This window comes from Carex rostrata, chromosome 6 (assembly GCF_964058835.1).
Source record: "Carex rostrata chromosome 6, lpCarRost1.2, whole genome shotgun sequence".
NCBI classification, from domain to species: Eukaryota; Viridiplantae; Streptophyta; class Magnoliopsida; order Poales; family Cyperaceae; genus Carex; species Carex rostrata.
Genome location: NC_135923.1, coordinates 3,056,190 through 3,082,661, shown reverse-complemented (window position 1 = coordinate 3,082,661; position 26,472 = coordinate 3,056,190). Strand labels below are relative to the sequence as shown.

Here is a 26,472-nt window from a genome sequence, read left to right as displayed (position 1 = left end):
TTGGTAGGACATAGAAATAAGATTGATTTTAAGCTAGACATGATACAAAATGTGAGAGCAAGTGCTTAAAATATACATCGCCTTGATAGAGAATCAAGATGAGGTCATATGAATATATTATTATAACCGAAGGTGAAATACCCACTATTCACCTTAACTGTCTTATGCCAAGTGGGAGTCCTGTTATTGAATTTATATGATAAGTAGAGTTGTGGACTCAAGTTAGATATTATGTATATCTGAACTATCACTTGTACGGTATTGGATTTTAAATTAGACATACGCTCCATAAGAAATGGAGAATAATACCGTAACATATGTTTCATACCATATGTGCAATTGACCAACAGGGTAACAGAAGATATGATCTCTTCTTCTTTGTTGTGTGAGACCCGCGAGATCAAAAGGATCTCATAGTACTCTTCGATTTTTTACTAAATACTTGAAGTTTCTTTTCAATTAGTTATTTTGGAATGTTACCAATGATCATGTATGATGCGATCTAATGGAACATATCTGAATAGCAAATTGATTTGGAATTAAGAGATTCTAGATAAAAGAAAAAGATCATTTGAGTGTTACATTAAGTTATATTCACTGGTGCACCAATTATGTTTATGTAACATAATTGTGAATATATAAGTATGGTTGTATCAATAATTAAAAGAGATCATGTAATACTTAAAAATGTAACTTGATGATCTGGGGTACTGCATATTTACTCTACTTAGATGTTGTTATACATACCTAACAGTTGGATAACAACATAGACTCTCAAATTAAGATATGCTGGTCACGGCCTATTTCCTTGTATGAATTTTAACAGAGATTAGAGATTACGTTCTCTTAGTTTATAACGGGTATCCCATTTTGTGCGAGTGGGAGATGTTGGATTTAATAAAGGGTACGCCCATTATGGGAAACTAAAAACCCGACCCGTTATGAATAGATGCGAACCCATTATGAAAAGGTGAATTGGTTTTATATAAACCATCCATACCTGTCTCTCTCTAACTCTAATAATCAGAAAAACGTATGAATAGTAACAGCCAAAATTAGAGAGAAAAGATAGAGAGCACCAAGAAGCATTCTGTTAAGGATTGAAGGTTTTAGGTCGTGGAAAACGCAGGGCTTCCGGCTTCGGCTTGTGATTCCTTGCAGAACCAGTGATACTGCTTCACTCGCAAGATCCGCTTCCGCACGAAGATTAACGGAGTATTTTGTAAGTTCTATCCGTTAATTAACATGCAAAATAACTTGACAACTCACCCAATATGTTTAATTCATTCTTTGTAAGTAGCATGCAAATCAAGTACCAAAATTTAAGTTTCAAATTTCTGGGTCCTTTACTTATGCAAACCAACTAAGCATGGCATGTCCTGAACCAACAAAGGTACTTCAACGATTACAATAGCAAAGGTCAATAAAAGGTCAATAAAAGAGCACAACCATCAAAATTATATATTGCAACTTGCACTAACACAATAACCATATATATATATAGAAGTCGTTTTTCTTTAGTTTGGAGGTGAGGTTGACCTTGGAACAGCCAATTAACTCTGCTAATACCTGTCGTAAATTCGTAGGGCCTTGCGTGTTTTTGAATGTTTGGCATATTCCACCCAATTAACTTTTACTTGAATCTCACCATACGGACTGTTGAGTTTCCCCACAGAGTCGCCATAATACTCGGGCGGAAAAAGCAATGCGCCACGGGCAAGAGGTTGGTTTGTGTCAGAATTCCACAGATCAACCTTAACAACTAGGGATGATCCATAATGACAACAAAACAAGGATTTAGACAAGGGGATGGACTCCAAAGACTCGATAGTGAAGCCGTCACCGCTTTTCTTACTGAAAATGAAGTTTCTCACATACGGCATATCGTTGATGTAAACAATAATATCACCATGAATTCTGAACCCTATTGTTTGTTCAGTTGAGTTGATTAGTTTCACATCTATCTCACCAAGCCAAGCACCCCTCATCCCATTATAGATCACCTGCACGGAACCATTCTGTCCTTCAACCTTGCTACACAACCACTCGTTGATGGGACTGTTAAGAGCATTCCAATACACAAAATCTTTACATAGTTTGTCGTCATCTATGTTGAGGTCCACTAGGAACACGACGCGATCATAACCCAAAGGGGCTACATCAGGACCATTCAACGGCAAGGAACCCTAAAGAAATAAATGTAGAGAGAGAGAGAGAGAGTGAGAGAAGGGGTATATATGTAGAGAGAGACTGAGAGAAGTGTAATATATATCTGTATGTAACCTTTTTGTGAATCATGATTGCACTTTCTTTGTCGTGATCAAAGATGTATGTACCGTGGGTAGTGCAGTCGAAGAGGATCTTGCCATGGATCTTTCCGTACTCCCTCCCGCATAGGTCCACTTTCACATCAAAAATCTCGACTAATGGATCTGGATACACGAGTCTCTCCCTGCCTTCGCCATTTGTCTCAACACGGATTGGTTTCCAAATGCCATCTTCTATAGGAATTGGAGGTTTCCATGATGGTTGTGCATCTCCTCCCTCAGAGTCAGAATAATAATCCTACAGGATATTAGAAAGGTTGAAAATTAATTAGCAGCAAATTAAAAATGAAATCATTAATTAATGCACACTCTTAAACAAACTAGTCAGTCAATCTAAAGGGAAGTATGATAAATTAAAATGAGGTCCTTGTGCTTTTGGTTCCTAAACAGGCAATTTTAAACCCATTCTTTAGGTTGTTTTGTGAAACAGATAATATAATGCCAAATAAGAACCTATTTAGAGGGGAATTGAAGGACTTAAAAATTGAATTGAACTTTGATATTAATTTACCAAAACAATTAAGATTGTTTTTGTGTGTGTGGTATATCAAGATTAATTTGAGGCCATCTAATTAATAATCAATCCCAATCAGCTTAATTAGCTATATATATATATATATGTAGAGAAAGAAAGCGACCTCAGGATGCTTCTCAATTTCGAAGGATAAATCACAAATGAGGTTTTCAGATGGGCCGCTTTCTTCTTCTTTATCTTCTTCTTCTTCGGTGAGATATAATTTTGTTTCTGTCTTCACCTTCTTACTGGCCATGGGGGATGGATTATTGGAAGTTGTAATTTTGTTTCTGTCTTCACTTTCTTATTCTCTAATTATAGTCATTACTCATTAGACATGCGATACCTTCAATATAAATATAATTCCTCCATCTGAGGTTATCATTCGGTTGAGATAAGCCTCAAATAATTGTTCGGCCCATTATAACTTGAGCTCGTTTCTCTAGAATTAGCCTTTTGGCCCAACAAAATTTATTTTTTGCAAAGGGATAATAGTTCATGGGATGGTGTACTGGCCCAAAATATTCAAAATTGAAGGAAAATATTTTTTATTTTGGGCCCAAACAGCGAAGCTGAAAACCCAGCCCATGAACTATCATTGGTGAAAACACAGCTTGAAAGGGCATTAATTACAAACAAATTTAGGAATATGTCAAGGCTTCCTGTTGAAAATTAACAAATAAAACACACAAATTGGAGATGCTATCTTGGATACATAAAGTAAAACTCGAAAGCAAAATATTACAAATATGCTTCTATTTTTTTTGCTCTCCTCTCAATATAATATTTGTCACTTTTGATTATTTACTCGATGGCTCTTTAGCCATTTCTATTTTCATTTATTTTATTAATGACTATATACCTTGTATCACTATAAATAGACTGATAAACCTTTGTAAATGTTATGCTCAATCAATGAAATATTTGTTCGTGAAATATATTTCTCTCCAATTAGGGTTCACTTTTCATGTTGTTAGTGTTTTTGTCTAATTAATTTGTATGTTAGGCTAATGGTTATGTAACCCAATGTTAAGATAATTTTTTAATGCTAAAAATGTAACATCTTGAATAAATAAAGTAAACTCAAAAATAAAATATTACAAAATACCCATTTTTCCTTTTTCTCTACTCTCAATATTTGTCACTTTAATTTGATTATTTACTCAATGGCTCTTTATACATTTCTATTTTTTTTAATGACTATATATATCTTGTATCAATATAAATAGGCTGATAAGCCTTTGTAAATATTATGCCCAATCAATAAAATATGAGGAAGGTTTAAATGCTTCCATCATGTTTCCATTTTAAAAAAAAATAATAACTTAAAATTTAAAACATAAAAGTCAAAATAAACCGTTGGATATGATCTACATCATTTTATCTATGCAAGTGTAAAAATTTATGACATTTCAACTTTGTTTTGGTTGTCATCAAGAGTTTGTAAAAACATACTAATGTGGATAATTTTTAGACGTTGATTTTTCAACTTATTGATTCACATATAAACAAAACCAAAATGTGATAATTTTTTATAAGCACATATAGACAATAGCATAGATCACATCTAACGGTTTTATTTTAATGTTTATGATTTAAATTTTAAAAATGGAGGCATGATAGTGACACAAAAAATAGAGGCATTTGAACCCCCCTCATAAAATATTTGTTCTTCAAATTCTACTACTTCCCGGTTAAGTCATTGCAAGCAATTAGGGTTTACTTTTCATGTTGCTAGTTTTTTTTTTTGGGGGGTCTAATTTGTATGTTAGTTTAATGGTTAATTGAATTAATTCTGTAACCCTATGTTAAGACAATCTTTTTAATGCTAATGTAACGCCTACGTACGCGCCTCTCCTAAAAAAACGGACGTATATAGGCCTACGAGCTATTTGGCGAAAAAAAAAAACGACGTAGGTGTTGTTGCAAAGACATACAAATTAAACATATGATATATATACAACGTAAAAGTGTGAAGTCCTTAAATGCATCAGTATTCTTGCTAATATTTCCGTCAGTAATTGCAATTTTTGTCAGTTTACACTTAGTGGATATAGGAGATGCATGCATCAATGGGTACACTTAGTGGACTATGTCAATTTTACAGTACATAAACATTGTGTTTTTGTTGTGTTTTTGGCACCAAACATCTGGTAGCGTTACCTATTACAAAAATGCATGCCTATCTAGCACCTAGTAAAAGCAGCATAGCTAGCCTAGTTCTACCAATACAAGTATACAACATCCCGAATTCATTATTACAAGACAACTTCTCATAAAAGATTAACGGGTATTATCAGAAACGGGTCCAGACCCAACAATTTATTATAGTAAGCCATGTATCTATGCATTGTACAAATAATGGATTACATTGGGAGCTTTATCTAACAAGTAACATATTTGCCTTTAACCTCTACTGCCGGTTCAAGGTATAATATAATAACCATTCAAAATTTCACACCCATATTTTTCTATTTTTTTCTTTGGTGGGTGGCATCTATGAAATTGTATGTTACATTTATTGAATAGTCAAATAGCACTAATTAGTACTGATTAATAAAGATCCCTTTATTCAATTAAAAGTAAATTGTAATAAATTTCAAGAAAGTAACCAAGAAAAAATGTGTGTCAAGTTTTTAATTAATTACTTTATGGAATTTGTGCATGCATGGGGCCATATTGCACATAAGTCCTCCACTTTATCCCCCTTAAAATTGATGATGAATTAAATAAATAAAAGTTCTAACTAAATGAGGGAATTGGCTGAAACAGTCCAATTTTGGTATGTAATAAGGGGCAGAGGCAGACATTAAAGTAGTGGGAGTCAAAAAAAAACATATAAAGGTAAAATGCTACAAGAACTCAAGTTGTACATATTATATAATATATAGTCTAATTTTTCTTTTAAAAAGAATGGGAGTCAAGCATATAATATTTAGCAAAAAAATATAGGGACCAATTGACCCCTACCATTTGCTCCATATCCCTTCGCCTCTACATGTAACCCACAAACAGAATATAACATCATGTATAATCCTACAAAACAAAACAAAACAAAACAAAAAAACATTGTCCAAAATGCTACAAAAGATTTGAAAGTTATTGTAAATTAAGAACTTTCTGCACTTTTATTGGTTCAATTAAGAAAATTCATTAAAGGAAAATATAAAAGATTGATATTTTGAGTCTCTTAATAAAATGTTTATGTAAAATTAATACTCAGAGTGATGTAATTAACTGCAGGAGCTTGCAAACAAGATTTTGCTTCTTTTACTTTAAGATTGCAACATATTTTTCTACTTTTTTCTTTTATTTTTGTAACAAACAAGATTTTGCTTCTTTTAAGGTTTTGTTGCTCTAGTGATCGATGTACCCTAAAGCAATGTGCAACTAATATTTGTGGGGCTAAAAAAATATATGTCCATGAAACTATGTTACATCTGGATTTTTTGTGATTAGTGATTTTCATAAGACTTGTTGTTTCTATAAATTGTCAGTACATGTAGGTGTAACATGTAAGGTACATTATATTGCACTTGAATTGTCCTTGATAACATTTAAAGGCTGGTGCAAACTTTTCCTAGGCCTTTCCATGTGTCTCCACTGTGTCCCTCTTTTTGTGTCATGCTTTGCTTTGATTAATTATTTTTATTGGCTTGTGTTTGTGTTTGTGTTTGTGTTTGTGTTTGTGTTTGTGTTTGTGTTTGTGTTTGTGGTTACAGTGATAGTTGAATAATTTGGGTTTAGTTTGGCAGAGTCAAAAATTCGTAATTCGAGTATAATTCGGAATATTTATATCAGAGATTCCAGTCTTACAATGGAGCAAAAATTAAAAAAAAATGTTCTGGAAAGAATTTGGAAAAAGTTTGAGAATAATTCGTATAATTTAGGAAAAAAAATCAGAAAATTCGCGAATAATTCAGTCAAAGTTCAGTCAATCGAATAATTCGGCGTTCGGTTCTCCATCACCAAAAAAATGAATTATTCGCGAATAATTTGCGAATCTTGTGGCTGATACATCACATATGTAATCTTCTTTTTAATAATATTGATGATGAGCTGTTTTTTACCAATCATGAAACATTATTAGATTTAAAGTTATCTTAATTGATTCCCAATAAAAAATGTTATTTATTTGCCCAACATTAGTACCCAATCTTTTATTTGCACAGTGATGCATGATAGTTTTAACATTATTATTGAAACCAATTATGAGTGAAGATTCTTTTACAAGGTGAATATATAAAACAAGACAAGGGACGTGGCAGACAGTTCTTATCTCAGCCAACTGTTTTCCCACTTTTTCAATGCTCATAAAAGTGATTGATGCTGACATTTTTTCCCTTTCCTTGTTTTTTTGAGTGCGACGCTAACTTTATTTTATTTTATTTCTGTTGTAGTTTTATTAGTTTTAAGTAGTACGCTAATCGTTTTTAGTATATATGGATTTGATGATGTCATCATTTTCTTAAGCAGTATTAATTATCTAATTATAGGAAATATATATAAAAAAATTAAAACCTAATACCATTACGAAATATATAAATACTACAAAAATATTATATTGGAATTCATATTAAAAAAACTATATATATATAGTGTTGTAAGTCATGCTTTTTTATAGCTCAATTGTTGCATGGTTGTCACTATAGGGAAAAAATGTGTCGTGTCGTGTTGTGCTGGGACGTAATTGATATGTTGTGACTTTAGACTCGTGTTATGTCGTGTCGTGACCAAGTTAATTTTTCACGTGCTGTGTCTACTGTGACTAAAATATCAAGAGATGATCACAGCACGCAAATAGTCACATCATGTCTAAACATGATTCATGTAATCAATTTATCATAATTTAAGTTAGTTTATTCAAAATTCATCATTTTATCAAGATTTAACGGTCCTAATTACACGTGACTCGCCTGACTACGTGCCGTGCCGTGCCATGCCGTGACTAGATCTTTCGCATGACGTGACGTGCTTTGCCATGTCAAATTTCTAAATATGGTCACAGCATAAAATACACGAGTCATGACACGTAACCAACATGCATGCCAAGTCATTATGTATCGTAATCATGCTGTTTCGTGACAGATTCAACTCTGTTGTGCCATTTTTCCCATTCTAGTCGTCACATCGGCAGAAAGACAAAGAGAGTGGAGACGCATGCGAAAGAGAATGAAAAAAAAATAGATTTGAGCTGTGTTTCAAATATCATGGTAATTTCCACCACAGCAAACACCAAACAGATAGCGAAAATTAAATCTCAAATTCTAAAGTTGTACATCAAATCCCACGAGGAAGGTGCAAAACAAAACACCCATTAGTGGCTGATCTCTACACGACAGAGGTCAAACCTCTACATGCAATGTTTTATACATAAGATATTATCTTTGTTAATAGATTGAAAGTCAATCCAACCTTTTCTATTAATTTGGTTTTAACTTTTAATTAATCATTTTCTTTTTCATCCCACAAAGCTATTCCTTCAAAGTGGGCACACGCGGACAAAAAACTAAGGGAGAAGAGAACAGTATGATTTATGTATGATATTGGAGATGAGAATCATATCCGTGCTATATGAGTCAATAAATGAATGCATTGAGTCAATTTCAAATAAAGCTTCTTTGCTTTCATCCCAGGCGTATTCTCGCCGCATCTAATTCCCCCCGCTTTATGAATATTGAATAGTGTGTCTGCATGCGCTACAAACCCAATGCAAACAAAAGCCTACCAGGCAGACACCCAAAAAAAAAATTTCACATCCTCTCCAACACCTGATAAGGGAATCTTTTACAATTACTAGATCTTAACCGTTCTTTTTAACTTAGCACGAGCCCAAAAATACTGCCCCCTATTGCGGCCGAGTACCAAACCGGTTGAAATTTAATCTCAAACCGTAAAGTGAGGGTGATCCTCTGCAATATCGGAGAGGATACGGATTCAAAAAAAAGGGGAGGGGGGGATTTCACATATACCCCTCAAAAACTTCAAAATTACGTATTTCCCTCTCTAAATTCTAAAATTACGCTTTCCCCTCTAAACTTTAAAAACTCACATGCATATATACCCATTTCATTATTTTTTATATTAAAACTCAATTCTAAATTTATAAAATACTTATTTTACCCTTCATTAAAAATATAAAACGCCCCCATCAAACTCAAATTTGAATCTGAAGGGTTCTTCTACCGTCCGATCTGCACACATCGCAATAAAATTATTGCATATTCGCTTCAAGATTCGTGCTAATCTAGCACACATAGATCTCAAAGCAATTTTGATCCGCGTGCATCGTATTAAGATTTGTGCACTTTGCTTCAATATTCGTGCATGTTCGCTTCAAGATTTCTGCTGATCTAGAACACACAAATCTTAAAGCAATTCGGACGGTAGAGAAAATTCATATTCAAATTGAAGTCAGATTGGCGTTTGATGATTTTTAATAAAATGATAAAATAGGTATTTTATTAATTTAGAATGTGTTTTTAATATAAAAGACAGTAAAATGGGTAAATATGTGAGTTTTTGAAGTTTAGAGGGGTAAATATGTAATTTTAAAATTTAGAGGGAGAAATATGTAATTTGAAGTTTTTGAGGGGTATACGTGAAATTCCCCCCAAAATAAAAAACAACAAAAGCCTACCATAATTATATATTCTCCATTTGTACAAAAGAGAGAGAGTGGAGCTCGGGGTGTTCAAATGGTTATGTTTGTTCGATTTTCAATCGAACTGAAAAATTTTAGTTTTAATGGTTTGGTTTTTTGGTTCAAATAGATCAGTTCGGTTAAATATTTGAATAATTTTGATTTAAATAGATCGGTTCGGTTTAGACATTTCAAAATCTTATTAAACTGAGCCGACAAAATTATATTGGTTCAAGTATGGTTTATATTACGTTTGGTTTAATCATTGTTTCTTTTATTTTAGAACATCTATATATTTTGTATAGAATTGAACAACTTGTGTATAAACATGTGCACTTTTCATTAATAATAGCATCAATATATTTACTTCGGTTTGAACCGAACAAACCAAAATTTACTTCAGTTTGTTCGGTTCAGTTCTTAATCAGTTTATAAGTTTAATGAGTTCGGTTCAGTTTGATTCTATTTTTTAAAACCGAAGAAAAATTTAGTTTGATTATTTTAGTTCGGTTTCAACTGAACTAACCGTTTGAACACCCCCTAAGTTGAGCTAGTTTATTAAACCGTCTAATCCTTATTAAGATTTATGTGTATAATTAATTGACATAAATTTTAAATTATCTGCACAAATCTTAATACAGATTGAATGACCATGACTTGACACCTGACTAAATTTGATCCAATAGCCCGATTCCAAAAGAGAGACCTTTTCAGCTTTGTTGTTGATCATTCAAATAAAGCATTCACATTCAGGATAGATTTCATATCAGGTCAGAAATAAAGAATTTTATATATTTTATCACAGTTAGAATATTGCAAATACCAAATAAGCATCCAGCAATATTCTTTACTATTGACGGATCAAAATCTTGTCAAAACTTTTTTTATGCCCCTTTTTCTATTGACCGTTCCTGCTTTTGAATTTTATTTTAAAATATCTGTCGGCACCATTTCTTTATTTCTTATTAGCATATATATTTTAGAGTAGAACTAAGGTGTTTTTAAGTTCATGAATTTATTTTGTAAGCATAATTTTAAAATTTAATGAATTGACTTTCAATAACGAATTCAAACTGTAGAAACCGAATTACTCTACAAACTATGTGTCCACATGCAAAAAAATTAAATTTTCAAATTAATTTTATATAGAGTCAAATGTTCAAAAAATAAAGCATTAAATTAATTTATAATTCTTTTAATTTTGACCGCTTAATTCTATACTAAATTAATTTTAGAGAAATGTTCTGATACCCCGAGCCATCATACCCGAGCGCGTCCCCCAAGTAGTTTAACAGAAAAAACTTTCAATGTTATTTAACTTCTATTTCCAGTGATAATATCAAAACATTTAAAGCTATGTTTATAGCATTTTATAATATTACTTGCAAGCATGTAAACCTCTGTCTAAAAGTATTAAAATTCTAAATCTGCATAGTTTTAACTCTTAACTACTTTTGTCTTTAAGCCAAAAACAGAAAGATTATTTTTACCTACTCTTTTTTATTTTTTCTCTGATCATTATAATTTATTTTTCCAATGATCTGTGATGAATTTTACGAATATAAAAATACGAACATTTTATATTCGATTTTATCTTTCAAAAAAGATCTATGAATAAATACTTTTAAATAATTTTAAAGTCATTTGTTTTTTTTTAAAGTAAAACTCATGAGCACTTTAAATTTTCAAGTTTTTAAATTTCAGTCTGCAACCATTAAAATTTTCAAGGCTTTGTACATGAGGTTTATATGCTTTGTAAATGCAATGTTATTGTTGAGGTTTATATGCTTTGAAATGTTATTGTTGAGGTTTTAATTCTTTGTACATGAAGTTTATATGCTTTGTAAATGCAATGTTATTGTTGAGGTTTATGTGCTTTAAAATGTTATTGTTGAGGTTTTAATTCTTTGTACATGAGGTTTATATGATTTGTAAATGAGCTTTGTAAATGCAGTGTTATTGTTGAGGTTTATATGCTTTTAAATGTTATTGTTGAGGTTTTAATTCTTTGTACATGAGGTTTATATATTTTATTCTAGAGATTTAAAGTGTTATTAATGAGGTTTATATGCTTGTACATGAGGTTTATACTTGTAAACAGAGGTTTAAATTATTTTGAAGCAAAATTAAAAAAAAAAACTGAAAATCACAAAGATTTAAAGTCGTAAAAAAAAAATACGACACAAATATAACTCGAAAGTTATTCTTCATGGATCTCATTTGAAAGAGAAAATCGGATAAAAAAACGTTCATATTTTTAGATTCGCAAAATTAATCACGAATCATCGAGAAAATGGATGAGAATGATTAGAGAAAAAATAAAAAATAAAAAGTTGGTGAAATGAATCTTTTCATTTTTGGCTTGAAAACAAAAGTAGTTAGGAGTTAAAACTATACATATTTAGAATTTTAATGCTTACAGACAGAGGTTTAAATGCTAGCGAGTAGCATTATAAAATGTTATAAACAGAGCTTTAAATGTTTGGATATTGGCGTTGAAAATGGAAGTTAGATAACATTGGAAGTTTTTTCTATTAAACTACTTAGGGGACACGCTTGGAGATTTTGTTTGGGGTACAATTATCAGGCTCCTTAATTTTAAATTTTAAATTTTCACATATAAACATATCACTAGTAAGATAGGTTTAAACGGTTTGTAAGATTATGCAAAGTTAAGATTTCCATACTTTTAAGCATCAAACTCCAATATCGACACACAAAAAAACGGGAAATTTTTTTTTAATTATACGTGAAATTTAAAATTGTAATTCGCATTCTGAACATCAGAATGTTCAACAATTATTCATGTTTAAATTAAGGGAACAATTACAACCAATTTTTTTTACTCTCTTTTTTTTTGAAATTTTTGTTTTTTTTTTTACTCTCAACACCATAAATGCACATATGGACACTTAATAGATTTATTTTTAGCATGTAGAGTTTCTGATCTTAATATCTAGATTTTTTTTTAAATAATGAGAACTATGCCAAATTTTACAAATATATATATATATATATATATATATATATATACACACAGATGGGCCATGGAGTAAAATAAGTTGATGCTCCATGACACAGCTGTATTTTTATTTTGAAAATCTAAACGACTGATCCGGACCACTCAACATGATCTCCATATTGAAATGTGCTTGGAGACCAAATTTTACATTTTTTTTAATTTCTTTACTATTTATTAAGCAATTTTGAAAATCGTTGATCCGATGGTCCATAAATTTTTACTATTTTTTACTGTCCACAACAAAACAGCAATTTTCAAAATTTCTTAATAAATAGTAAAAAATCCAAAAAATGTAAAATTTGGTCTCCAAGCACATTTCAATATGGAGATCACATCTAACTGTTCAAATCGGTCATTTGGACTTTCAAAATGAAAATACGGCGTGGAGTACAAATGAGTTTTACTCCATGTCTCACCGTAGCTCACCTATATATATATATATATATATATATATAGTAAGGCTTGGGTGCTATGAATAGCATAGAGGGCTACGGTGCTACGGCTCAATATTCGAGTTTTCAAAATCCTAACGGTCGATCCGAACCGTTCATCTTGTTCTCCATATTAATATGTGTTTGGAGACCAAATTTTACATTTTTTGGAAATTTTTTACTATTTTTTTAGATAGGTAGAAAATCAAATATCTTAATGGTGCAGAATTTTTTAGATCAAGTGATTTTCTACCTAGCTAAAAAAATAGTAAAAAATTTCCAAAAAATGTAAAATTTGGTCTCCAAACACATATTAACATGGAGAACAAGATGAACGGTTCGGATCGACCATTAGGATTTTGAAAACTCGAATATTGAGCCGTAGCACCGTAGCCCTCTATGCTATCCATAGCACCCAAGCCTTACTCTATATATATATAGAGAGAGAGAGGTTGGCTACTCTACTTCCATAAGCATATGAGGGTATATGCTTATAAGTCATTTTTTCGTTTTCAAAAACATAAAAGTTGATCTGAACCGTTAGATGTAATCTCTATATTGAAATGTGCTTGGAGACCAAATTTTATATTTTTCTGATTTTTTTTTACTATTTATTAAGCCACTTTGAAAATCGCACGGTATTTCGGCCCATATGCTACCGAAAGCACATTAGCCTATCTCTCTCTCTCTCTCTCTATATATATATATAGATGGGCTACGGTGAGTTGCGAAGTAAAGCGACTATTTTACTTCACACCCATATTGAAATGTGCTTGGAGACCAAATTTTACATTTTTTTGAAAATTTTTTATTATTTATTAAGCCACTTTGAAAATTACTGATCCGGTGGTCAAGAAATTTTTACTGTTTTTACTATTCACCCAGATTTTCAAAGTGGCTTAATAAATAGTAAAAAATTTCCAAAAAATATAAAATTTGGTCTCCAAGCACATATTAATATGGAGAACAAGATGAACGGTTTGGATCGGTCATTTGGACTTTGAAAATGAAGATATTGCATGAAGTATATAAACGTGTTTTACTTCGCAACTCACCGTAGCCCATCTCTCCCTCTCTCTCTCTCTATATATATATATATAGAGGAGGGTTCAAATGCCTCCATCATGCCTCCATCTCTCTCCATCATTTTCAAAGTTCAAACAGTCGATCTGAACCGCTCAACCTAACCTCCATACTAAAATATGTTTGGAGACCAAATTTTATATTTTTAGGAATTTTTTTACTATTTTTTTAGATAGGTACAAAATCAGTAAATCTGAACCATCTAAAAACAGTATTTTTGTACCTATCTAAAAAAATAGTAAAAAAATTCCTAAAAATATAAAATTTGGTCTCCAAACATATTTTAGTATGGAGGTTAGATTGAGCGGTTCGGATCGACTGTTTGAACTTTGAAAATAATTGAGAGAGATGGAGGCATGATGGAGGCACAAAAACATGGAGGCATTTGAACCCTCCTCATATATATATATATATATATATATATATATATAGAGAGAGAGAGAGGTTCTGTTGTAACCTTACCACCAGTGTAAACAGATACCATAACAGTCATTTTAATCTGAGTATACAAAGAAATCTAAAATTGCAAATTAACTAAATTAATTACTAATCTACTAAAAAAATGAAAAATTGAAAAAGAGAGAAAAAAGACTTACAGTGCAGCTGATCAAAGAGAGAGTTGGTGTGAGAAATGAATTTCTCTCTCCAGAAATGTGTTTTATAGAAAACGCAGATTGTGCCATATCTAGGGGCTGAGGCCCCCTTTTTGGGGCCACTGCTAGGGGATGTGGTCCCCTATAAGGGGGTCCGCTGCTAGGGGATGCAGCCGTGTCAATTTTAAAATTTTCTAGAAATCGTGGTTATTTGGTTTATCTTTTTTGGGGGTATGGTATTTTTAAAAATTTCGGACCATGCACAAAGGAATCCCTATCACCCCAGGTACCTGAGGTGCAAACTTAAAATCAGGGCCATTCTTTTAGCATGGCACAAATCTTAAAGCAGCCCCATACAATCACAGCAGTTACCGAATTAAGTTTGATTTGAATAGAATTAATCTAGACTATTCGTTCTTTTAAATTGCACCTCAGGTACCTGGGCTGGGCGGATACACACTCTGCACAAAGGTGGCTTCAACTTGTGTGGAGATGCTGGCATGAGAATGGAGTAGAATTAAGGTGTTCTCTTAAGTTCATCAAGTTGTTTTGCAAACTCATTTCTAAAGCTTATATGATTAGCTTTAAACAACAAATTTGAACAATTAAAACCTATTTACCTTACGAGTAGTGCATCTACATGCAATAATTTTAAAATTCGAAGTTAATTTTATATACAGTCGAGTAGTCAAAAGACGTTAAAAAATATAAATTAAAATTAATTTATAAATCTTCTAATTTTGACTACTTTACTTTATACTAAAATTAATTTGAAAATTTAAAATTTTCGCATGTAGACGCATCACTCGTAAAGCGTATAGATTTCAACTGTTCAAATTTGTTATTTGAAAACAATCTGATAAGTTTTAGAGCTGAATTCAGGAAAGAGCTTAGTGAACTTAAGAACACTCTAGTTCTACTCGTGAGAATGTTTGTATGGAGGAAGGTTTTGAGAACATTTTTGTTTCATTTTGTAATAATCAGTTAGGAGAGAAAATTAGAATATTTTACATGAAATTCTATTAGCACTCAAGTTTGAAGATTTTGTTTGGTAATGTCCACTATATGAAAAACTATAATATATAATGTTTGATGGTTGTAATTTAAATTCAAGTTTTCATGATTATAAAGTGGAATTTTAACCACAAATTTTATATAAAAATTTAATATTTTATGAGAGAAATTATGTGAATTCTAATTTGAGATTCCAAAGAATCATAGGGACTCAGCTATTTCAAATCAAACTGTTTATCTGTTTTGAGATTCATGCATAAAAACCAACTTCAAAGAACCGTAAGGACTCTGCTATTTCAAATCGAACTGTTTATCTGTTTTGAAATTCATGCATTAAAACCAACTATGGCCCATACGATTTAGAAGGGTCCTGCGATTCTTTGAAATCGCTGCAGATTTATTCCCTCCCTCCAACACACAAACACCCACTGTGGCCCATACGCATAGTCTATATATAGTCCGTATGACAAAAGGTTGAGAAAAGCACCGCCTAGGTAGCAATAGTAGATTGGGATGACTTGTGTTTTTGTTTTGTTTTGTTTTTTTTTGGAACCTTGGCAGAGGCTGCCAAAGTAAGAGATGACTTGTTGAAGTGGCTCCAGTGTTGTCCATGGTTGCATCTATCAACTTGACTGCACTCACAAATAGAGAGAGAATCTCTCTGATGAATGGTTCAGCACTTAATGGGGACCACCTTGCATCATTCTTCATGCTAGAGCTTATCCGATACCAGACATGAATATTAGAATATCATGACCTAATGTCATGAGCATAAGTATCTTAACACATGCACCACCATCATATTTCCATTTCAGTTTTTTTTTTTTTTTTTTTTTTTTTTTTCCTCAATGCATACAACTTTAGCTTTGTGAGTTGAAAGTAAGGTTCTCTTTTTAATTTTAGCATGATTTTTTAGCACCTCAAATATTCATCCTAGTCAAAGAATCATGAGCTATCTATGGAAAGTTTCTGTATATTATAGTTCTATTTACATTAAATTTTACAGGACACACTTACTGTTACCCTCTACTTATTTCTAGTAAGTAAAGTATTTTTTTTTTCACCCACCTTAAAGTTTCTGTATATTAATTGTGTTAATTTTGCTAATTTTTCTGTACTTAGCATGTGTGCAGTGTGCTTGATTAATTATAGTTAGTATGATAGTGATTCTATTCTTAGATGCACTTGTACCTATTATTATACTTGCCTTTTTGTAAATATTCATCTATTGTTGTCTACTATAATCAAGAAAAAGAAAATTGAATCAATTATCTAGTTTGCCTTTATTTTTATTCTTAGGAAGAGTTGTTTAAGCATTGTTCAGCTATGAATCTCTGTCTTTATTCCCCGTATTTGTCCACTAAATTTGCCATAATTGTTGCCAAAACACCAAACAATTCATTCCAATTTCCTTAACTTCATGACTTGTCAAATTGACATCCAAATTCTACAAAAACCCTGCCAAAATTCACTAGAAGCTCTAGAAGAGTCCCCTGCTCTGTCTACACAGATCTGTCCACTTTTCTAATCTGTTTAATCTATTTTTCTCCACAAAAGTTACCAAATTTCACCATGACATACAGAGGTGGACCTAGGTCAAAAGAGATGGATGATATTAAAACAACTCAATTTTATATTGACACAACATCATCACAATATTTTACTATATAGACAATTTTATCCTTCATTAAGTGTTTTTTCAAAAACTAATTCTTTCTCATATATTAATTAGCACATAATTGCTTTTCCTTAAAAGTTATGTTTTATGAGTAAAGCTAATATACACTTAAGTGTACCAAGTGTACCATACACTTAACCTTAGGGCCATCAGATTTCTTTAAAAGTCGTGCTACCACGACTATTAAAGAATCTACACGACTTTTAAAGAAATCTGACAGTCATAAAGTTAAGTGTACGGTACACTTAAGTGTATATTAGCTTTACTCATGTTTTATAAAGTATGTTATTTTAAAATATATTTTTCAAAAGAGAGTGATGATTTTATAAAGTTATGTTTTTTAAAAATATATTTTTCTATCATATATTATTTTAAAATATGTTCCTTAAAAGTTACTATAAAATATTTTTATTAACTTTATGTTATTGTATAATAAGTATTCATTATTTATTTTAATCAAATATTTAAGATTGTTTAAGAAAATTACAACATTGAATTTATTTTATTATGTTATTAAAATCTATCAACATTGTATATATCGATTTATTTTATACATCTTCACAAAAAAAAATTAACAATCTACTATAAAAAAAAATTATTTTGTCTATTAACATTTTATCTTTTTTTTTACGCAATAACACTAAAAAAACCAACATTATTACTTATATAAAAAAAACATGTTGAATGCAAATTATCATGAATAATTTGACATTCAACTTATGATTAAAATAATAAATTAAAAGTAAAGCAAAGCACACAAAATAACAAATTTATTTGATCGCAAACCGTGAGTTGTTTAGCATACATAGCCTTTAGCACCATATAAATCATGAACAACAAGAAGCATATCGTGACGATTTTCAAACTTAAAATTAAGAAGTTGATTGCTTTCATTTGCATAATGTAAAACTTGATTTTCAAGGTTCTCTTCTGGCATTTAAGAGATTGATCCATCTATTCAATTAACAAATATAAATTAATTACAAAACATCAATAAAAAAATTCCTTACAATTTTAATTAAAATAGACTAATATATTATAAGTATCAAAATTAAGAGGAAAAATATAAAAATTAAAAAATATTTTAGTTGGAAATTAAAGCGAGTGTATCTTAATATATATAAAAAAAAATTACAGAAAGAAATTAAATACGTACTTTGACTTGATTACTTAAAACTTTAATTGAATTGAATGTTCTCTTGTGTAAATTATACCGCTATGTTTCCATATAAAAAAGGAAGATCAACGAAATTATGTAGCTTTTGATTTTACATGAATGCAAACTAAAAAAAGAAAAGAAAAACTATCTAGCAATTATGGAAACCAAATAATTAAATGATCACTATATTAGTTACATTATGAAAAAAATATGGTAGTTAGAAAGACATTTATTGAGGGTTATAATTGTCCATACATTAAATTTTTGTAAAGATGTTGTGTTAATATAAATATGTGTGGTGTCAATATGCCTACCCGTCAAAAGAAAAGGGTCTCCCATTTTTTTTTTGTATTTATCTATGATTTTTAATATAATTTAGAGTAAAATGTCATGTTATTGTAAAATTGACCCATTCTCTATAGAAAATTTTTATATGATTGGCTCTCATTCTGCATTTGAACCTCATAGTTTGAAAGTCGGCTCTGCCCCTAATGACATAGATCTCTGGCTATCATCTACACTTTCATATAAAATCTCACTCCCAAAAAATCTACTTTAAAATTTGTGCAAATTCACATTGAAGGATACAACTTGAAGAGATCATATACCTTACCTGATCCAAATTCTAAATTCAGTATGTTCAGAAACATAAGGTTAAAAGCTTGATCATAACATAGAAAGCTCAAGGAATCAAGGAACCTAATTTTACTAAAATAAATCATCTGAAAGCTCTATTATTAAGCAATTGGTTGCATAAGTATTAGAAATGTTGGAAGAGATATACCTTATTTACAGAGATGTTGGGGACAAAAAAATGGATACATATTCAGTGGCGGATTTACGTGTATGTCAGAGGGTGCTAAGCCACGTACCCTATGATTTTAAAATTCTTAATTATGTATATTAAATTTTAATTATTTTTTTTAACTTTTATATAGTCTAGCCCCCTGATCATAAAATAACAAATTTATTCTTATTGTCTAGTGGTTAGAGTTTTATTTGATATTTGTAAGGTCATTGATTCAATTCCCACTAGTCACATTATTTTTGTTCTCACATATTACATTTTATAGATTAGCCCCACATTCAAATTTTCTAGTTATGCTTCTATACATATCACAAATCATTACTATTTTTATTTTTTATTTTTTTTGAGTAAAAGTTGGAGGTCAAGCCACCCAACTTATTAATATCTACACAGAATTGTCCATTTTAGATTTTAAACCTATGAAGTTCCACACTGGGAGCAAATCATTACTATGGTTCAATAAACTATTATAATGATTAGTTATATATGAAACTTCGGAACAATTGTAAATGTATATAATGATGAGATGATACCGTTGACAACGTTGGCTTGTTTATTAAGCAATTGGTTGCATAACCAATATACTAGAAAAAAAAATTAGATTTTGATATTTTGTAAAAATGCCATTTGAGTTTTAAATATTGGTATAATGGTATTACCATAAGTTGTAAGAACTTTTACCAACATGAGGGACCGTTGACATCAGAGACTAAAGCAATGGCAGAATGGTCATTATAGTTAATTCTAGGCTTGTCTTAAACTTAATTAATTAAAGAGGAGGGTACGTAACCTCATACCTCTTACTATTATCTCATCATATCTTATATTGTATTCTTCGTTTTCAAAGTCTAAACTGTCAATCCGAACCACTTAGTACGATATCCATACTAAAATATACTTGGTGATGAAATTTTATAATTTTTGAAAAAAAAATTCTTTTTTTTTTAGATAGGTAGAAAATCACTGTTTTTTGAACGGTCTAGATACTGATTTTGTACCTATCTTACCAAATAGTAAAAAATTTACGAAAATTATAAAATTTCATCCCCAGACATATTATAGTATGGATATCATGTTGAGTGGTTCGGATCAATAGTTTGAACTTTAAAAACAAAGATATACAATATGAGGTATGATGAGATATGAAAGACATGAGGTATTGGAACCCCATCTTCATTAAATTGATTTTATTCAATTAATTTTAAATAAATTATATATATTTTAAATTATAAATTTTAGTTGATTACTTTAAGCCCTCGTATTTAATTTAAAGGAAAATATTCCAGCATGTAACTTGATATTAACTATCCTTTTGTCTTCATCATGCCTTGTTTTTATATAGGCTTTCATAAATAAAATCTAAAACTTCAATTATAAAATCACATACGCTAAATTTATTGTGTTGTGTTGTATTTATATGCATGTGCTGTATATGTCATTTTCTCAAAGCTTGCATAAAAATTATACCATTTCGTTTCAATTTTGATGAAAATTAAAAAAATAAGGTTTCATACAGAAATTGTCCACACCAAAAAGTTTTATGAGCTTTTGATACTAATCAAAGTAAACCAAAATGCCACAAATATATGTGTTAGAGAAATTGATATTCCATCACAGGTAATAACTTGAGACATTATAGGAACACCTAAAATAATAAAATATTAGCACTCCTCAAAGAAACTGAAGTTTCAGTAGCAAATTTTAAAACCAGAAAAAACAAAATAAAAAAAAAACTTTTTAAACTTTCATTATACAAACAAAAACTCCATGTCATAAAAGAAAAACAAGAAATTTGGTGCCCTCTCTAATTGCTAAATTCAAAGGCCTAACTGTAGGCTTTCTCTTTTAAGAATAACAATTAATGCAGCAACTTCCAAATTTGTGGTGACAAGCTATCATATCACAAAAAGATAGTAATTGTTTCTTTAATATCCCTGCCCAATTAGCCACAAAATTAGGTGTATCCAGACAAAGTTTGAATAGATTGATAACAGCCCACTAAGTAAATCCTTCTACAGTAGGCTCTAATTTGAATATATAGTAGATAATTAAAGGATAAAAGAAAAAAAAAATCTGATCCCACTCTGAGGAGTCCAGATTATCTGAGGTACCGCAATATACGTGCAGATTCTGATCGGATGGTCCGGATCTAAACACAGATATTATGTTACCTTAGGTGATACGAATTCCATTCTAAGGAGTTCAAATTTTCTGAGGTAACTCAAATTTTGAGTTTGGATCCTGACCAATCCAGTCCGGGATGGAATGCACGACCCCCTTTAATATTTGTGCCAAAGCGGATTGAATGATCCAGATAAATTCAAATTTTGAGTAACCTTAGATGATATGAAGAACCCATCCTATCAGTTTAAAATCCAAACTGGGTTTGATTTGGAAATAAAATTATCTAAATTCAACTTGAACTCAATCAGTCCATACCAGTATACCACAAGCCAAAATAAATCAGAATCTGATTAATTCAGATCTGATCTGGTTCAAAATCCAAATTAGGTTGATAATTCAATATAAGCCGATTCTCAAATCCAATTAATTTTATACATGAACCTGCCCAACTTGAATTCAAAATTAATATGAGACCTAATATGAAACCCAAATGACCAATGTCATAAATCCAAAAATCCAAATTTAACAACCAAACCAAGATTGGTAGAACCCCTTCTGAACTCCTGATCCCATTGTCACCTCTAGAATAGGAAGAATTAAAATTTTAGTTCCAGCATAAGCTGAAATAATACCAATGTAGGTCTAAAATTTCATCAATGCATGTCTATTTGCATACCTTTTGTCATTTTTAGGAAATGGAATGGAAGGTGGGAAAATAGGTAAGAGAACAGAATCTTTTTCTTTTTCAGAATATAGAAGGGTGAGAAAGGAAGAGAGAGAGTTGTATGATAAAACTGTTATAGATTTCCCTTGTCACAAAAAAAATGAAAAAGAAGAGACAAAAAGAAAATGAAACAATCCTGAAAATTTGGTAAAATAATCTGTTTCTCAAGAGTTTTATTTAGTTGTGGGTTTATTTGCATTACATTTAAAAAGCAAAAACATAGGATAAATGTTGGTTGTACATAAGAGAAGTGTGTTTCTGTTATCTTGTTGGTTTCCATTCATTTTCACAAATTCAAACAGATTCATAAAACTCTTTTGTGGTTTTTATTACTTTTTTACTTGATCATAGATGTGATATTGGTCAAGAACAATTTAGAAAGGTTTAGGAAATGAGATTAATCAATAGAATCAGATAATATACTTGACCTTTTATGATGTATACTATGCTGTGTAAATACTGAATTAAAATTCATCCAAAACAGATTTTAGAAGGTTTATTTGAATTGGAATTTTGTTATAGATATGTTTTTGCTAATAGAAAGTATGTGATGCTTGAAACGACCTTTTTTTAAGGAAAACGATAAAATAGTAAATGGTGAAAATGGAAAAGCTTATTTATTAAAATTAGTCTATTCACATGTTCAGATATGTCAATATATTTTTTGAGCTAGATATGTGCAGGTAACAAGGGTATGAGAAAAAAAAAAGTATAATTTCAGAGGTTGCATGTGCAACATTGTAAAAGGTACATATTCCAACCATTCCCCATGACCTATAAAAGGACATATATGAACCATCACTTGGCATAATGTATATTTATTGAAACTTTGTTTTGCTTTTGTTTTCTGGCAATGGATGGTAAGAGGTTGGAGTTCAAAGGAGAAGAGGCTCTGAGAGAGCTCGAGAGACTAACAATAAATGCAAGAGAGGTGCAAGAGACGATTTTAAACGATATTCTCTCGAGAAATAGGGAAACCGAGTATTTGAGAAAACACTTGAAGGGTGTAACGGATATTTCTGAATTCAAATCTAGGGTTCCTGTTGTCACCTACAGCCATGTTCTTCCGTACATCGAAAGGATATCAAATGGCGAGGATTCATCGATCATTTCGGGTCACCCCATCATTGAGTTACTAAGAAGGTACAATTTTCCTATTTTTCTTTTTTTTCAAAGCTTTGTTCTTTTCCACTTAATACAATGATCTTTTAATTATACCATTTATGCACCCAACATATGAAAATCAAGCTGAAAATAGTTGCAATATTCTCCTCAAAAATATTTCATTTCTAAGAATTAAGATCTTTCTAGAAAATTAAAAGAGCGTACAATTATATTACCTCAGTAGACGAGTACATCAATAGGAACTTATCTTTCTTATATCGATATCTTTCCAGCTCTGGGACGACAGGAGGGGAACCTAGACTGATGCCATCCATTGCAGAGGATCTTGACCGTCGAACATACGTGTACAATCTCCTCATGCCTATCATGAGCAAGTAAGACATCATAATTTTCCTTTGTTGTATTTAAATGAGGCAAAACATCTCATCATATGACGATACTGAAACAAACAAACAAAAAAGGTTTTCAGGAGAGAGAAAAAGAAAAGAAAAAAATCAACAAAATTTTGTTGTCCCTGAAATATTATTTTCTAATTATACTTTTTAAAAGTACATCTTTCATCTTCATGTAACAGTATAGTTTCATGCTATATCCCCTGTTCGGACCACCACATTTATCACATGATATTTTTTTTTCACTATATAGTATCCAGGTGAAGAAGTAATTCATAAAAATAGTAATTAGGGAATACCAAATTGTATATTGCTTCTGCTATTATTTTTTTAATTGATGTGAAATTCTTTAGGCACCTATCCGGTCTCGACAAGGGCAAGGTAATGCACCTCCTTTTCATTAAGGCCGAAACAGTATTGCCATCTGGCAGACCAGCACGCTCTGTTTTAACCAGCTACTACAAGAGTGACCATTTCAGGTGCAGAGGTGCCGATCCATATAATGACTTGACAAGCCCTACTGAGGTCATTTTGTGCCCGGATAGTCACCAGAGCATGTATTGCCAACTCTTGTCGGGTTTGATCCACCGCCATAGTGTCCTTCGCTTGGGGGCGGTATTTGCCTCCGCTCTTCTTCGTTCGATCACTTTTTTGGAACGAAATTGGCACGAATTCACAAATGATATCCGTACGGGTCGGTTAAACCCAACCATAACCGACCATGCATGCCGGGCTGTGATGTCACATATGCTTCTATCTCCTAACCCAACACTTGCAGATGAAATCGACTCAATTTGTAACAGCAATTCCTGGAGGGGCATAGTAGTTAGTCTATGGCCCAAGGTTAAGTGCATAGAAGCGGTTTTGACTGGTACGATGGCACAGTACATACCCATGTTGGAGTTCTATAGTGGAGGGGGCATTCCTTTGGTTTGCACCATGTATGCATCGTCTGAGTCATACTTTGGCGTGAACTTGAATCCTTTATGCCATCCGAATGACGTGTCATACACTCTATTGCCTAACATGGCGTATTTTGAGTTTATAGAATTGGAGAATGGACTGAGATGTGGGGACGGAGAGGAGGTTCCGAAAGAGAAGGTCGTTGGTTTAGTTGATGTCAAGGTTGGAAGATACTACGAGATTGTCTTAACCACTTTTTCTGGTAAGCTTCTGCTAATTTTTTCTACATAATTAGGAATTTTTTTCGGACTTCTTTGCATTTGCATCCTTAGCAATGTAGTTTTGCATTGCTATCTTTGGGAAGGTCTTTTTTTATTTTTGTAAAGGATGCCACAATTAATGGACAAATATATATATATAGAAAAACAAATATATAATGTTTAATTGGTAAAAAAGACAGACCCTTTTCCGAATTGGTACCTACTTAAACCCCTCTTGTATTAAAGTTCAAACATCAAAGAAACATAAATACTTTTGTTTGTTAGGTCAAATATTTAAAATGTTAAGTTTCCTTTTGTTAGTGTACATGGTTCATTAATAAATCTAGTCGTGTCTATTTGATTGCAAGGATTAAACAAAATACATCTCTAATTTAAATTTAGGAGGGGAAGGGTTGAATCATGTTTTTTTTATAATTATTTTTATTTACAAAACTTGTGTATTCTGACCTAATTACATTTTCTCACAAACTATCACTTGGAATCGCAGGACTCTACAGGTACAGAGTCGGTGATGTGTTACGGGTCACAGGGTTCTACAACAACGCCCCACAATTTAAGTTTATTGGCCGCAGAAATGTAATTCTGAGCATCGATTCTGACAAGACAAACGAAGAAGATCTCCACAAGAGCATCACCACAGTAAAAGACATCTTAGAGAAACAAAATTACCTTCTCATAGAGTATACCAGTTACGCCGACAGCTCCAGTGTGCCGGGACACTATGTCCTGTTTTGGGAGATTAAATTAATATCTGAGAAATCAGAACCAGGCAACGAGCAATGTTTGGTTCATCCAGAACTTATTGAGAGTTGCTGTATTGCCATTGAGGAATCACTTGATTATGTGTATAGGCGTTGCCGTACACACGACAGGTACGTTGCTGGTATTTTTCCAAAACAGAAGTTTTATTTCATAATTCGTACCCTATGTATGCTTATGAAGATTATATATATAACAACAGCCTAATTTAACTCAAATCTGTCTTTTTTTTTAAGATTTACTCTTCCTGCCTTGAGGTTAAATCTCAATTTCATCCCAAACAACTCTACTTGTAACAAATCAGCTTATTTTGAACTAACAAAACATTATGACCCAAAACCCTAAACCCTAAACCCTAATATATAATGTTTTGGGTCCAATCAAATATATACTATAATAATGCAAAAGGTATATGGGCTGTATAAATGACAATGTATTGACTAATTAATTATGAACAACTTGTAACATGGCAGGTCAGTGGGGCCCTTAGAGATCAGGCTGGTCGAGTGCGGAACCTTTGAGGCATTGATGGATCTATTGATAAGTCAAGGAAGTTCAATCAATCAATACAAAACACCAAGATGCATTGAGCGAGGTCCGGCATTGGGGCTACTCAATTCTAAGGTTAAGGGTTGTTTCTTCAGCCCGAAAGACCCTGCTTGGAGTGCCTAATTGTGAAGAGAAATAACTAAAAAAAATCTTTTCTTTCTTTTTGTTCTTTCCTTCTTTTTTATCGGAGATCAGTGGATGAGCAAATATAATTTTTGAAGTGCAGTGAGACTTCAGCTTGTTTTGGGGGTTCTTTTCTTGTTAGAGTTATAAGCAACAGTTAAAGCAGGATCACATATAAATTTTACTTGTGATTGAATTTTTAAGCTACGAGTATCATTTA

At 31.6% G+C, this 26,472-nt stretch overlaps 2 protein-coding genes across 2 annotated transcripts; one reads left to right on the top strand and one right to left on the bottom strand.

Moving 5' to 3' along the window:
- Positions 1-1,371: 1,371 nt before the first annotated feature.
- Positions 1,372-3,097, bottom strand: LOC144555253 (uncharacterized). The gene is made up of 3 exons (XM_078303521.1): positions 2,966-3,097; positions 2,284-2,565; positions 1,372-2,186 (listed from the first exon to the last, which is right to left on the bottom strand). Exons 1-3 carry the CDS (start codon positions 3,095-3,097, stop codon positions 1,563-1,565), a joined length of 1,038 nt encoding a protein of 345 aa, XP_078159647.1. The 3' UTR covers positions 1,372-1,562.
- Positions 3,098-22,673: 19,576 nt separating this feature from the next.
- On the top strand, positions 22,674-26,472 carry GH3.9 (putative indole-3-acetic acid-amido synthetase GH3.9). Its single transcript, XM_078303272.1, has 5 exons — positions 22,674-23,263; positions 23,518-23,619; positions 23,991-24,802; positions 25,309-25,693; positions 26,054-26,472. The coding sequence occupies exons 1-5, from the start codon at positions 22,974-22,976 to the stop codon at positions 26,250-26,252; spliced, it is 1,788 nt and encodes a 595-aa protein (XP_078159398.1). The 5' UTR covers positions 22,674-22,973; the 3' UTR covers positions 26,253-26,472.

Coding starts and splice junctions, on each gene's coding strand:
- LOC144555253 (XM_078303521.1), bottom strand. CDS start 3,097: ATGGCCAGTAAGAAGGTGAAGACAGAAACAAAATTATATCTCACCGAA. Junction 2,566..2,965: donor AAATTGAGAAGCATCCTGAG/GTCGCTTTCTTT, acceptor AATATCCTGTAG/GATTATTATTCTGACTCTGA. Junction 2,187..2,283: donor CAATCATGATTCACAAAAAG/GTTACATACAGA, acceptor TTATTTCTTTAG/GGTTCCTTGCCGTTGAATGG.
- GH3.9 (XM_078303272.1), top strand. CDS start 22,974: ATGGATGGTAAGAGGTTGGAGTTCAAAGGAGAAGAGGCTCTGAGAGAG. Junction 23,620..23,990: donor CTCATGCCTATCATGAGCAA/GTAAGACATCAT, acceptor GAAATTCTTTAG/GCACCTATCCGGTCTCGACA. Junction 24,803..25,308: donor TGTCTTAACCACTTTTTCTG/GTAAGCTTCTGC, acceptor TTGGAATCGCAG/GACTCTACAGGTACAGAGTC.